Consider the following 15,674-nt stretch of genomic DNA (forward strand, 5'->3'; position numbering starts at 1 on the left):
CTACAAACAAGAATGTGATAGATTTAGATAGATATTTGTTTATTATTACATTTTATGTTATTTTATGTACACTGGAATGTGATTACATTGTCTTTAGCATGATAGGCTATTGCGGTGGTGTAAAGTAAGTAACTATTAACTAAATACTAAATATTAATACCAATATTTTTGTTCTTTTACTCATGTACATTTTGAATTCCAGACTTTTACTTATTTATTTTATTTCTACATTTCTACATACTTAAAAATATATATATTATACTATTAATTATTATAATAATTAATCATTATTATTATTAACTATTAAATAAATATATATTTATACTTTAAAAAAAAGAAAAGTAGTACTTTTTCCAAATTCCACCGCTGAGCCTGGTGGGAGTTGTAGTTCTCAGTGCAGCTCCTCCATAGCCTCACACGTGTAGAGTCTGTTGAAGGGACTTCAGCTGCACTTTATTATTATTTGCATGTCTTTATTTATCAATCATGTCATTTAGCTTCAACTTTAACGTGCATGCTGCTCATGTAGAAGATGTTAATGAAGGGGATGTAGTTCACACAGCTGACCATGAGGACAACAATGCTACTAAACATGTGAGTATACACGTTACTCTAGTTGAGGTGTCGCATGTCGGCAAGCGACAGGAACAAGCGACAAGCGATCAAGTGAGAACTTTACTGTTGTATTTATGCATATTCTTCTGATGTGCTGATATAAAGCCTATATTATATGCAAGCTTAGCTCATGCTAGGTTGCTAAGGCTAAGGGCAGTGGTGGAAAGTAACTAAGTACATTTACTCAAGTATTGTACTTATAAGTACAATTTGGAGGCACTTTTAATTTACTGTCTGGAGTATTTCCAGTTTTCAATACCTGTACTTCTACTCCACTACATCTCAGAGGCAAATGTTGTACTTTTTACTCCACTGCAATTTGAAAACTTAGGTTACTAGTTACTTTGTTGTTTTTGATTGCTATCCCAAAACGTATCTATATTAACCACTTCAGCCTTATGTAATACTTAGGCTATTTGAAAATAGCAACAATCTACAAGCTCACGCGTTGTGAGCTTGTAGATCTTCTATTTTTTTATGACAAACAATACTTTTGTACTTTTATTCGAGTACATTTTGAATACCGGACTTTCACTTGTAACAGAGTATTTCTACATTTCAGTATTAATACTTTTTCTTAAGTAAAACATTGGAGTACTTTTTCCACCACTGGCTAGGTGTCACTGTAGCACCTTCAAGTTCACACCAATCTGAGAGATTAGACACAATTCAATTCAAAGGAGCTTTATTGGCATGAGAAAACATTTGGTTTACATTGCCAAAGCAAGTGTCAAAACATACACACATTACAGATGAGAACACACACACACACACACACACACACACACACACACACACACACACACACACACCCGACACACGTGTGAATTACTACCTTCATCACCCCTCTCTAATCAGTGATTCTTAAAGTGGGGTCACCTTTTGCGATTATTTTAATGTTGTTTTATGCTTCTGCTTTTCTTTTTTGCTTTATTGTTAAATTAGTTGTGACATAGTAATGTGATTCAAATGTGTGTTATCAGGGCGTCCTTGAAAAAGAGAGCTCTCAATGGGTTTCCCTGAATAAATAAAGGAAAAAGAAAAGGAAAAAAAGAAAGAGGGGGTCCCCAGCAAAATCACTTAAAGGTACAGCCTAGTGAGTGATATTTTGTAGTCAAAGTAAGAGCTCTAAATTGTGCTAGTAATACTTTTTTGACAGTAACAAAATTAGTTGGGGATCTCCTTGTCTCTCCAACTCTTTAGTAAAGTAAATTGCATTTTCAGGTCAGGATACCAATTTGAGCCAATCAGGAGAGCGAACTCATAGAGGACACAGGATAAACAAGTGAAATTGGAATTGATGATAGAAAGAAATGAGCAGACACATTTTAAACTGGAACAATGTCATATTGAAACTGATAAATGGGTACTCTCTTCTGATTGGATGAAATTTACAACCCAAAGCTTCAGAATCGCTGCTCTAATCCTATCTGTCTTATTCAAGGTTTCCAAGACAACGACAGACAACAAAAAACCAGCAGAGCCGCCGGCCAAAGAGGCCAGAGAGCACCATCCTCCGTCAGACCCTGGTCCTCTGCTGATGGACAGCGTGTCAGAGACGGTGCGCGTGGGCACTCTGCCTCCCCTCCACTTCCTCAACGAGTCGGTGCTGGAGCAGACGGCCGCGGAGAGGGAGGACCGGGAGAACATCCTGTCTCGCACCGCCGCCCAGCGGTCTGACCTCATCTCCGGGGTGTACGAGGGAGGCCTGAGGGTGTGGGAGTGCACCTACGACCTCCTGGAGCTGCTGGACCGGGACGGGGAGACGTTCGGGGGGAAGGCGGTCTTGGACCTGGGATGCGGGGCGGCGCTGCTGGGGATACTGGCTCTGAAGAGAGGAGCCAGGCAGGTCCACTTCCAGGTAGGCCTGACTGCAGCTAGCGATTACCTTTCAGATTAATAAATAATAATCAACTTTTTTGAAAAAAAGTCCGTATTTTCTTATAAAAAAATCAATGTTACAATTTTGTATTATATTTTAATATAGATAGAAAATAGGTCATTTTGAAAATAGGTCACCCCCAAAATGACCTATTTTCTATCCATTAGTCACCCCATGGAGACCTGAATTCATGGATATGTTTTGTTTTGTTTTTGTCTCATTCCTAAGCCAATAATTTGATGACCGGCAGTGGTTCCGGTAGGAGACACAAAGAGTCTCATTGTGTCTCCTACCGTAACCGCTGCCTACCGGTCCGCTGGTCATCAAATTATTGGCTTAGGAATGAGACAAAAACAAAACATATCCATGAATTCAGGTCTCCATGGGGTGACTGATCGATAGGAAAAAAAAGTCATTTTGGGGATGAACTATCCCTTTTATACAAAAATATACAAAAAATAGCAAAAAAATGCCCATCTAAATGTTCACAACGCATCGCAACATGTTATGAACTTGTAGATCAGCTATTTTCCTTTTTTTTATTTAGAAAGAGAAAAAAATGCTTGAGTTTTTTCACCCCCCCAAATCGCTAATGTTTTGTTCAAATCGCTTAGCGGATATCGTATAAAATGGATTAGTTCAGATAACTGTTGCATCCCTACTTCCAGGATTACAACAGCACGGTCATCGACCAGCTCACCATGCCCAACGTGCTGCTGAACTGTGAAGATGAGGAGGAGGAGGAGGAAGATGATGATGATGATGATGACGACGACGACGACGAGGAGATCAAAGAAGAGGACGAAGAAGAAGAAGAAGAAGAGGGCAAGGGGAAAGGGAAGCGGGTGAAGGAAGGGGAAAGTCCAAAGGAAACGAAAGCCAAGAAACGGGAGTTAGAGGAGGACAGCGAGCCGGCACTTAAGAAACGAGCCCTGGACCCCTCCCAGCATGCGTCGGTGACCCGGTGTCGCTTCTTCTCCGGCGACTGGACCACGTTCCTCGCGCTGCTCCTGAGGGAGGACCCGTCGCCCAAATACGACATCATATTCACCTCGGAGACCATATACAACACCACGTACTACCCCGCCCTCCACGACACCCTCCACAGGCTGCTGGCCCCCGGCGGGCTGGTCTACATCGCCACCAAGGCCCACTACTTTGGGGTGGGGGGCGGACTCCACCTGTTCGAGGCGTTCGTGGAGCAGAGGGGCGTGTTCTCCGTGGATCATCTGTGGGATATGAACGAGGGGCTTCAGAGGCACGTGGTGGCCCTGCGTTTCAAAAAGACCAAAACAAAGACCGTTTGAATACTGTCGTGGCGAGACTTTTTACTGGACAGCCAGTATGTACTGTATGTGCCTTCAATTCAACACGTTTTCACCTTTTTTAAAGGTGAATGTTTTTTTACTCCATCGCACAAGGGTGTCGTGTGACATTAGCTTGTAGATCAGCTCTGTTTGGGAAGCGACACCGTTGTACTACAGACTATAAATTAGGCCTCAGCCTCCCTTCCATAACATGGCATATATTGTCTCTGTCAGGTGGAAACCTCATATGTCCTTGTCCAAAACGTGTTACTTTTCAGGATTCTAATTCAAAAGTAACAGATCTAACAAGCTCGAAACGCGTCGCTTTGCGCCACGTTTCGAGCTTGTTAGATCTGTTACTTTTGATGCTGTTGTGTGATGCTGTAGTGCGATCAGGTAGGGGCGTTAATTTACGGAAAAATATGACATACAGAGATAAGAGGTTTTTCCCCTACTGCGATGATATGCTAGTTTGCCAAGAAAGAGGAAGCTTTAATTTAAATGTGTAACAGAGTAGGTTGTGTGTATAACAGAGCCTTCATGAACTGTGCTCCCAGTCTCGTATGATAATAATAACCCTCATCCATACGATTTAATAATCGTAAAATAACGTTGTGGCCTGTTAAACCAGTTTAACAGGGTTATTTGAGTTTGAAAACACAGCACACTGTATTGTGTTATGCTCCCGTGGATATTTATTATAAATTATTGCCACCGAAGCATCTAGCTTCCTCAGTTTGAGGAAGAGCTAGACCGTGGTGGTAATAATAAATACCCATGTTTTCACATGTCTTTTTTTGTCCTGCACCTGGCATTTTATTGTTTGGATGCCTTTGTAAACTTTTCTATTTTGATATGAAATACATATCCACATGAAGCCCAGCGTCCATATTCTGGGGTGAAAATGTAAGATCTACAAGGTCACAAGCTTTTATATCTGCTATTTGGGGTAAAGATATTTGGTGTAGAGGAAAAAGAGGAAGGGGGCCAAGTATAGACCCCTGGGGGACTCTGGTCAACAAAGAATGTAGGGTTTAAGTGGTTCATTACTTAAAACTTAAGTAATGAACCTACGGTTGGTGCTATGTGAGAGTTTCAATGTATTGCCAGGTTGGTGGAGGAGATACAACAATAAAACATGCTGTTGCATTCTCATCTCTCACCATAACTTGCTCTTTGGTGACCTAAACTAAGGCTGGGCGATATGACTTCAAATCAATATCACGATTATGTCAAACTTTTGCCTCGATTGCGACTAATGAACAATTTGTCTTTAAAATGGTGACAATTGCAGAGTGTGTCGCTAGCTTGTAGATAGGCAATTTGTTTTACGCCACCATTGTGCGACTAAGTGTAATGCAGGCATAAGTGGTTAACCCGTTCAATCCGGGAACGTATCTCTGTGTCACCTTAGATTTCTTTGGCTATTCAAAAATAGCAGATATACAAGCTCATAGCGCGGCACTTGGTCAAATATTTGCTTCTTGGCGGTCCCTGGAACAAAATATTTTGAGATGGGGGGGACAAATACCTACTATTTTGGGGTCCCTGACATGAACAAAGTTTGAGAACCACTGATATTATAGCAACATGAGTGTTTTTTTTTTTTCAAAAAAAACGTTAGGATTTAGAAGGCATTTGTAGAATTTAAAAAAACATATAGGCCTATATTCAAAGATTTGCACAACATTTCAAGATTTTCTCCCCCAAAAAATAGCAGATCTACAGTGCCACGCTATGAGCTTGTAGATCTGCTATTTTTGCATTGCCCAAAGTATAGAATAATGGTTATAGTTAAAACATCTAAAAGACACGGTATGCGTTCCTGGATTGAAAGGGTTAATCAGACTAATTTCGATTTATTCGATTATAAAATATATATTATACATTTTTCGTGTTGAGTCTTTGATGTAAGACAAAGAACTATCATAAAAAAAATATTACCTGCTTGTTGAACGTTGTATTAACCTACATGAGCAAGGATTAAGTCTGTAATTGGCTCTAAATGTCGGTTTCGATCTACTTTAAGCCCCAACCTAAACCGTCTCTCGCCTTGCTTCCTACACATTTGAATATGTCAGCGTGCCAGTAAGTGAAGTGCAGTTGAAAGGGGGTTGTTAGAGGGGTCCTTAGATGCATGGGGAAAGGAAAGAAAGGAAATGGGCTCAGTGACCTTTTGCGAGTGATTTCCCCAGCGTTCAAACAGCAGCATGAAAGCCACGCTTGTTACTGAAGTCCGGCTGCAAAATGTCAATTGCAACTTATCCCACCGGCCCAAGGATGTAGTTTGAAAGTGGATTCTAGAGTCACTGCACATCAATGAGTGCGAGGTTCTATGGGGTTCTCTGTATCTTATTTTAGTAATGGTCCTTACACTGTTAACCCTTTTAAGCCCGGGAACGCATCTGTGTGTCATTTTAAGATTTATTTGGCTATTTTTGAAAAATCATGAACATTTGTGCAAATCTTTGAATATATACTTTTTAAAGCAAACATTTTTTACTCTGTTACAACTTCTGGGGGTCCCTGAAACAACATATTTTGAGATGGGGGTCCACGGCCAAATACATATAATTTTTGAGAAATTAATTGGATTTAGAATACATTTGTAGAATCCCAAGAAGCAAAGATTTGAGTTACAAATGTTCGCTTTAAAAATATATATCTATTCAAAGACCCACGATTTTCCATTTTCCCCCCCAAAAATAGCAGTTCTACAAGCTCATAACGCGGCACATAGCCAAATGTCCCGGTTTTAATGGGTTAAAAAGAGTGCTGATTGAACTCTTGAGTGTATGGAATGGTACCAAACGGACCCATTCATACACTTGGTTACAAACTGATGAATTAGCACTTAGGATTTTACTGTGTATGCTCTGGGAATGTACCATCAGTTTGGTTTTTGGACCTATTTTTAATCAAGCTGCATCCACTCTGTTTCGTACGCAGTATGCCAAACTGATGAGCTAATACACTGACTGTACTGTACGAGTAGATGTAAAATATTTTTTTAATTCAAGGCACATCCTCCATGTGTTTAGAGAAAGAAATGTGATTCTTTTGGGAGGTAAACACTCGTGTGGAATCCCCTTTTTCTCTTCAGATCACAGGAAGCCATAGATTTAAGTAGACAGGGATATTCTGGGGAAGTTTATGTTCAGTACCGGACCAAACCGGTTTCTAATATCCCACTTGTCTGGTTGATAAGATGAGGGACATAATGTAGTTTAGATATGGTCGAAAACCTTGCATCGGTATTTATACTGTATTTTCGCAAATTAATGCGCTAGTTTGTCGTACAAGAGTGTGGTGCAGAGGTAGCGAGAATAACCGATCTACAAGCTCAACGTGACGCATTGTGAGCTCGTAGATCAGCTTTTTTTTGTTGCTATTTTAGAAAAGGCTTTAAAGGTAAAGTTCAAATATAGCTAAGTGTGTCTGTGGGTTTTATAAACCACATTGGATCCATTGCTACACAGGGACTTTTTCCATTTCCTGAAAAACAATGTTGTTGGACATACAGTACAAGGTATGACATACAACCATATGGGACTTGCCAAGAGGTGAAACAGCAATAATAATGTGTTGCTTTTATTAAGACAATGGGTCATAACTTCCTGATTCAGTCATGTGATTGTTGCAGCTATATTACTGTATGTTCTACTCATTTCACACACACACACACACACACACACACGTCATCAATGTCCATTCTAACAGGAGCCTTGGAGTAAACAACGTTATTTTTTTGTTTGGTCTTATGAAACGTGTTTCAACGTGTGCGTGTCATTCGAAACACCTGAATTAACATCCCCGTCCATACAAACAACTCCTGAATGGGCCTTATCCAAAATGTATCAGACTCTGACGCAAGCAATAAATGACAAACACGATTGAACAAGTATTTTTCTTGGAAACATCCATTGTGTGTCGCCTCAGCTCAAACATGATGGAGCATTTTAAACAGCCCACAAATGTTGTGGACACAATTTCCATTTCCTAAATGTACCATAGAGTTTCACTCTATCTCTCACACACACACACACACACACACACACACACACACACACACACGCGCCAAACAAGGTTTCTGTTTGCCTACTGTATGTCTACCCGGCATACTGCAGCATGTCTGCTTCGTCATCACCTCTTCTTCTCTACAGCTGTTCATGGCTTGCGGGGAAATTCCTGGTTCCTTCAGCACGCACGCACACACACATGCACACACACACACACACACACACACACACACACACACACACACACACACACACACACACACACACACACACTCACTCACTCACTCACTCACACACACACACACACACACACACACACACACACACACACACACACACACACTCACTCACTCACTCACTCACTCACTCACTCACTCACTCACTCACTCACTCACTCACACACACACACACACACACACACACACACACACACACACACTCACTCACTCACTCACTCACTCACTCACTCACTCACTCACTCACTCACTCACACACACACACAGAGCCTTTCCCCTGGTTGCCTTATGGGAACAGGGGGCAGGGCTGTGATGGAAATGTAGGCTACTCAAGATTCTTTACTTGAGTAAAAGTAGCTGTACGTACCCCAGTATAAAAAATACTCTGTTACAAGTAGAGCCTTATCTACAAGAGCTTGTAGATTGGCAATTTCTTTATGGCCAAAGTATAAAATAGGACTTGAGCGGTTAATATCTCAAAGAGTACCCAAAGTATTGTATTCAAATCTAAATCTGCAAAGTGACCAGCAACTAAAAGCTGTCAAATAGTTGTGGTGGAGTAAGATGTACAATATTCCCCTTTGAGATGCAGTGAAGCAGAAGTATAAATATAGAAACACTCAAGTAAAGTAAAAGTACCTAAAACACTGAAGAGTACTTGAGTAAATGTACTCAGTTACTTTTCCACCCTGCCGGGCCGGGCCAGGGCCGGGCCAGGACGGTTTTCCTCAGAAACTATTATGTTGATTCATTGTGAGGGGGCGTGCTGTGTTCACTCCCCCTGCTTCCTCCTTACTGGGAAGTGACTGTCAGGCTTACCGTACAGAGGGAGTGCATGAAGAGCAGAGGTAGAGAGAGAGAGAGAGAGAGAGAGAGAGAGAGAGAGAGAGAGAGAGAGAGAGGGAGGGAGGGAGGGAGGCTGATGTGTGTGTGATGTGAAAGGTGGTGCCGTGGTGGTATTTAAGGGTCCTTTGCTCTGAATGTCAAGGCAGTATGCTGTATCCTTCCCTGGGACTTTGGAAGGACATGGGAGAGCGAGCAGATCAGGACCCACGCAGGTGAATTAAGGGGGAAAAGAAATCCACTGGCTTGTGAGGAGGGAGGGAGGGGGGGGGGGGTTCATTTTGGTGTGGATATATAGTCTGGCTGCTGATGCAACACTGGGACATCTTTTGTTGAGGTGGGAGCACTGCTGGGTGTTTTTTTTTTTTTAAGTTTGACTGATCAGGAGCACTGCTTTGGAAAGCCACTATGAGGAAATACGGTATAATTGCCAATAGATCTGGAAGGTAAACTCGTGAAATGACTGATATGGTGAGTATTTTAGCCAAGAATAACCACTACCTGCGTATTTTACATTCTTAGATGCTGGGTCATGTTCTATCTTACTGTACTGTAAGTAAGCTAAACATTTTAATATGGAAATCTTGCTTACATTTGAAATAAATGCTTGATTATTAATAGAAAAGAATATAACAGATGAGGCAGAACAACTTACAAGCTGTCAGTCACCTTGCAAGTTATTCATGTTGATGAATCTTGTTTAATTACTGGTTTTGTTCACATTTGGCTGATGTAGAACGGGGGATGCTTTGATGGGGAATTCCTTGTAATAGGCACTGGAGGAACTGGTTATTTCCCAGTGCCTTGGCGGTAAGAGAGGAGTTTCCTGGCTGTGTTCAGGTGTGGCCTTCCACACAAAGTTCATTGTGTTGTAGTGGAATGCACTGACTCTACATTACATGACCGAGATAACGTGGAGTGAATCAACTATACTGAATCTTAACTGTCAGTAAATGACTCCATGTGATTGAATGAAATAAGCTGTTACCATTATAATAACGCCTAACTTGGTTCAGCTATAACTTTGTTACTTGAACCCTGGAGTCCCTATTCTTGGGGCGGGCTCTTCAGTGAAAATAACCGATCTGCAAGCTCATTGTGAGCTTGTAAATTGACTATTTTTGGCGAAGAGATTTAACGTGGAAGGGGGAAAAGTAAGGGGCCTAGTATAGACTCTGGTCATTGAAGTATAAGCGGTTATCATTGAGAATTATGAGACGTGATGGCACCAAACCATACATGGGTTATCACGCTCCAAAGTTCTTCCTCTTGGTGGTGTGGAGCAACAAATGATGAGTCATTTTCGTGCCCCGGTCACGGCTGTTTCTGTATGATCCGAGTCTCGATATGCTTGCATCATCCAAGTGGTCTGACTTTCATTTCAGCAGTTGTGAAACGTTTCCAGGAATTCTTCTTGAGAATGGACGGGTTCCTCTGACAACCGGCAGTGAACTTCACAGTGGGCCGGTTCTCACGACAGCATTGGATTTGAACTTGGGAGAGTCGATAACACTCTTAACTGAAGATCTTTGACAAACAATTATTGGACATTGATTTTTTTCAGAAGTTTTCATAAGCTGCAACACAGATCTATGGATGTATGGAACAAAAGGTAAATTGATGCTTCATGGCACACGTTTAAGGACTATCCTTGTGTTACTTATACTGTAACAGTGGTTCCCCAGCTAAATTATTGATAGTATAGGAACCAAATGGACTCTTAGAGAGGTCTGTAACTCTGAGAGTGTGCAAATGGACACAGGTCCATTTGGTTCCCTTTGTGCACTCTCAGAGTTATGGGGGTCCGTCGTGGCCTAATGAATTGGGGGTCCTTGAAATTTAAACGTTTGAGAACCACTGACTTATACGTTTATTAGATCAACGTCACCGGATGTCCTCCTCGTGAACTCACAGTTGGAATCCTTCTTGTAAAAGCTGACATCATGTTTCATCATCTCTCTGCCTTTCTGTAGAAACAGGCAAGGTCATACTGCCGGTCAATGAGGTGCAGTCGTTGAGTCATTATTAGATCATGTCATGTTTAAAGGATCTGTGATATTTATGGGGTTAAAACAAAAAGTTCTTATTTTTTTGTTAAATCTCTATATTCAGATGGTAATCTGTGTTTGTTCCTTAATAGAGGTCTCCCCCATATCTCCCGCTCTTTAACCCATTTTGGGCGGGAACCCCTATTTTATACCTTTTTAGACGGGAACCCCTTTTGGGGTTCCTGTTGCTATGTACAGTATAGAGCAACATACATTTTTTGTAAGTTTTTAATATATATTTGAAGTTTTTCAGAAAACAGGTCAGGATTTAGAAGGCGTTTTTATAATCGGCCTCAGGTCTAAATTGGTTAAACAGAAAACACATTTCCAGTGGGTCACCAATTTCATCCAAGAGAGATCAGCTTCAATTCTATAGTGTTCCAAATCCAATTAAATTTTGTCAGCTCATTTTTTGTTTCATAACTTCACTTGTTTATCCTGTGACCTGTATGAGTTCTCTCTATTGATTGGATGAAATTGGTATCCCAACCTAAAACATTTTTTTTCTGTTTACTAAACAACGAGCTGGAGAGATGGGGAGACCTCTGTTACTGGAAAAGAAACACTTTGTATAAATGATTATATCAGTATAGAGCTTACCCTTTTGTGTGAAAAGAATAACTTGCTTTAACCACTTATGCCCTATACTATGCCAAGTTGAAGGTGCATAATAACCACATAATCCCTGTAGCATTCTAGGAATGTCAGCAAACATTCTGCAAAGATATGCCGGTCAATCTGAATGTCCTAATGGAAAAGGCACTGCCAGAGGAAACAGAGGCTCAAGAAGAAGATCTTAAAGACCATAGAAGGAGTACTCTACTATGAGAACTGAATTCCATAGATGGTGGCTATTTCAGGTGTCATCTATGGGCTCAGTTCTTTTGGTAGGGTACTAGTCTGACACCACAGCACCAGAGGATGCTAATTATGACCTTCAGAAACACGTTATCTGGTGGCTTTTACACTGTAATTTTTTTTACAGTGTAGCATGTGCCACCATTTCATATACATATAACTGCTATTTTCTGGTTATGTTACTTGTGTGAACACATGAGTGCATTTAAAATATATTGCGGTAACTTGAGGTAAACAATGTATATTTCCCACATTCTGTTAATAAATAAACTCAAATCATTTTCCTGTGCCCCTGTCACATCTTTTATTGACAATGGAAGCAAATGTTTTAATATTTTATGCAAATTTGAGCATATCTGGATTTTGCCAGAAACGGGGTGTGTTCAAGTACAACAAGTTTACAGTAATGTGAGGACTCCAGAAATAGAATGCCCTTAAACTTCAGCCCACGCAACCACACCACAAATATTCTGATAAACCTGCAGCCATGGAGATAACTGTAAGACTGAGGAGCCATAAACATTATATGGTTGGATACGTCTGTGACTCAGTCGACAAATAAATAACTAAGCATGTTTCAACATAGAAACATCCCTCACAGACAGTTGTGAGTAGAATGGACTACAGTATATACAGGCATGCAGTTTTATAGCCTTTTAAGTGAAGAGAATACAAATCATTATTAAAGTTATCATTGGACAATGACACATTTATACACAGTTATTTTGTTGAGGTAGCATTACTCATCAGTTTTACCTAATATATATTTTTAAGTAAAATCATATATAGCCTATACTATACTATAGTATATATTTCTGACAATTTGAAATATTGTGAAAACCCTTGAACATTTTTGAGAGATTTGGAATATTTATTCAAAAAAACAAACACAAAACTCATGTTTTTTTGGCACACATGTTTAAATGGGGTCTGCGGCTAGAATAGATACATATACAATTGGGGGTCCTTGAAATAACATTTATTGAGAACAACTGCTTTAGGCAATCAAAATATTTGTCAATAAATTTGCTATAAATGGTACTAGGAATTCTATTGTAAATGTGGGCTGTGTCTATTTGACTTTCCCAAAGGACCAGTTTCTCACAGGAGCTTAAAGTCATATTTTGGGGTGATCATCACCTTTTACTTCTCCTCTTCTTCCTCCTCTTCCTCGTGTCCCTCACACCACCGGCCTCCTCTGGGCTCTTGTCTCGTCTGATGACCCGTCTCTCCACCCTGTACTCCTGCTCTCCAGCGTGGGGGTCCGCTTTCACAACATACTCCCCCCTGTGATAGGTGATGCTCAGGTCCGTCCTGGGATAGGTGCCATACACTCGGCGCAGGTCTTCCCTTACAAACTCTGGCAGCTCCCTGCGAGGCCCGTACACTCTCTCCAGCCTCCCCCAGTGGAGCGCCCCTCTCAGGGTGTAGCCCTCGGGCCAATGAGCCTCTACCTGGCACTGCTGCAGCCTCGGTGGGGGTCTGGGTAGAGGAGAAGACGCCACAGGGACTGGGGTTGATATCAGTGGTGTAAAGTAACTAAGTACATTTACTCAAGTGATGTACTTAAAGTGCAATTTTGAGGTATATTTCTACTTTACTGGAGTATTTCCATTTTCAGTACTTTTAGTTATACTCCACTACATCTCAGAGGAAAGTTTTCCTCCACTGCAATTATTTGAAAACTTTAGTAACTATAGTTAGGTTGTAGATTTTGATTATTATTACAAAACATACCCCCACTATCCCTATTTCGGCCATCTGAAAATAGCCGATCTACAAGCTCACAGCTTGTAGATCTGCTATTTTCAAGATATTTGCAATGGTAAACATTTACAAACTTGTGAAATGGGACATTTTGCATAATGACTATACTTTCTACTTTTGATACATTACCAATAATGTTGTACTTTTACTCAAGCAAATTTTGAATACCAGACTTTTACTTGTAACAGACTATTTTCTGCATTGCAGTATTTATACTTTTACTTAAGTAAAAAAATGTGGTACTTTTTCCACCACTGGTTGATATGGGGATAGGTCCCGAGCTGATTAGACCATAACCCTGGGGAAAGTCCAGTGTAATGGTGGTGGTGTTCTTCATAACCATGGGGAGCAGCAACCCTCACGTTACCGGTCACCAGGTATGGCTGTGAATACTGGCTGGTGGTGGTGACACCGTGGATAGGTGGGAGGTAGTGCCCGTTGTTGTGCCACTGCGTATGGGAAGTGTGTGGTGGTAATGGAAACCTGGTTCTGCGGTGATGACCCAGTGGAGGAAATGTGTACCAACAGAAGTCGCCCATGATTTACAGTAGATGAGGTGTGGGGAATCACCTCTCTTGCCTGAGTGCCAGGTTTAGCGTGTCCATACATCAGCTGAAACAATACACATATACGAGGTTATCCACCTAAAAGCCTGTACCAGGGGTCTTCAACGTTTTCAGGTCAAGGGCCCCCTAGCTGAGAGAGAGATGAAGCAGGGACCCCCACTACATATTGTATAAAATTGTGTTTTAGATTGAACTCTTTTTCTTTACTTGGTCTGCTCTTTTCTCCCCTCTACACCTATACCTCTTTGCCAAAAATAGCCGATCTACAAGCTCACAACGCCTCGCAGCGCGAGGCGTTGAGAGCTTGTAGATCTGCTATTTTTGGCTAAAGTTCTCCTCAGAAAAAGGGATGCTAGGGTTCAAAATAATCATATCAGACAAAGATTTGGCGGACCCCCTGTAGTAACTCTGAGGACCCCCTAGGGGTCCCGGACCCCCTGTTGAAGACCCCTGGCCTATACTGTACTTCATTGTACGACGACTAGCAAGAATTGTAGGTCTACATGCTCACAATGTGTCAAATTGCAAGGCATTGTGAGCTTGTAGATCTGCTATTTTCACAATTTCTATTTAATGAAAAATGCCCAAAATAGGGATGCCAGGTTGAAACTTAAGTGATTATTACCCTACATTAGACATGTATTCAGTTACAACACCAAACGTTTATTGTGGAAGTAGAAGAATCTATTGTTCCTCACCGTAATTCACTTCTTTGAAAGATGAGTATTTCCCATAGAGTTATAATATATCGGGTATTTCCATGCCATAAGTCCAGTTCCTGGTCTCACTGTAGCATTTAGGCCTGATATGAATTCGCCATATAGGACCTAACGGTTACAGTATCCAGGCAGCAAGTAGCCTAAACAATTGACTACAATAAATACTGATAAGGTTTAGTGGCCATACATACCAAGCAGATATGACACATTTATGTCAACTGTACAACATTCCTTCAGCAAACTAAATATTTGTCAAGTTCAGTGGTGGAAAAAGTACTTAAGTAAAAGTATCAATACTGCAATGTAGAAATACTCTGCTACAAGATAAAGTCAGGAATTAAACATTTACTTGACTAAAAGTACAAAAGTTTTGGTATCAAAATGTACTTAAAGTACCAAAAGTAGAAAGTAGGCCCTACTCATAATGCAGAATGTCCCATTCACAAGTTTTCAATTGTATAAAATGTATAACAATCGTTTGAACACATTAGCAGATAGCAGATCTACAAGCTCACAATGTGTCGCATGGCGAGGCATTGTGAGCTTGTAGATCTGCTATTTTCAAATGGCCGAAATGTATATAGAGCTGAAGTGGGTAATGTATGTTTTGTAACAATAATCAAAAAGTAACTGGTTACTAAAGTTTTCAAATAATTGAAGTGGAGTAAAAGTATAATTTGCCTCTGAGATGTAATGGAGTAAAAGTTGGAAAACCCCCAGTAAAGTAAGAATACCTCAAAATTGCACTAGATTAATACTTGAGTAAATGTACTTAGTTACCTTACACTGGTCAAGTTGAATAAATGGAAGTGAA

At 40.7% G+C, this 15,674-nt stretch overlaps 2 protein-coding genes across 2 annotated transcripts in view; both read left to right on the top strand.

Annotated features, from left to right (window-relative positions):
* slc29a3 (solute carrier family 29 member 3) overlaps nt 1-15,674 on the top strand; it is a 150,283-nt gene that overhangs the window by 90,617 nt on the left and 43,992 nt on the right. The window lies entirely within an intron of this gene.
* On the top strand, nt 419-4,118 carry mettl18 (methyltransferase 18, RPL3 N3-histidine). The gene is made up of 3 exons (XM_084076900.1): nt 419-594; nt 2,060-2,476; nt 3,166-4,118. Exons 1-3 carry the CDS (start codon nt 487-489, stop codon nt 3,802-3,804), a joined length of 1,164 nt encoding a protein of 387 aa, XP_083933026.1. The 5' UTR covers nt 419-486; the 3' UTR covers nt 3,805-4,118.

Source organism: Gymnoscopelus microlampas (assembly GCF_963454915.1).
Source record: "Gymnoscopelus microlampas genome assembly, chromosome: 13".
Classification (NCBI taxonomy): Eukaryota; Metazoa; Chordata; class Actinopteri; order Myctophiformes; family Myctophidae; genus Gymnoscopelus; species Gymnoscopelus microlampas.

Coding starts and splice junctions, on each gene's coding strand:
- mettl18 (XM_084076900.1), top strand. CDS start 487: ATGTCATTTAGCTTCAACTTTAACGTGCATGCTGCTCATGTAGAAGAT. Junction 595..2,059: donor ACAACAATGCTACTAAACAT/GTGAGTATACAC, acceptor GTCTTATTCAAG/GTTTCCAAGACAACGACAGA. Junction 2,477..3,165: donor CCAGGCAGGTCCACTTCCAG/GTAGGCCTGACT, acceptor CCCTACTTCCAG/GATTACAACAGCACGGTCAT.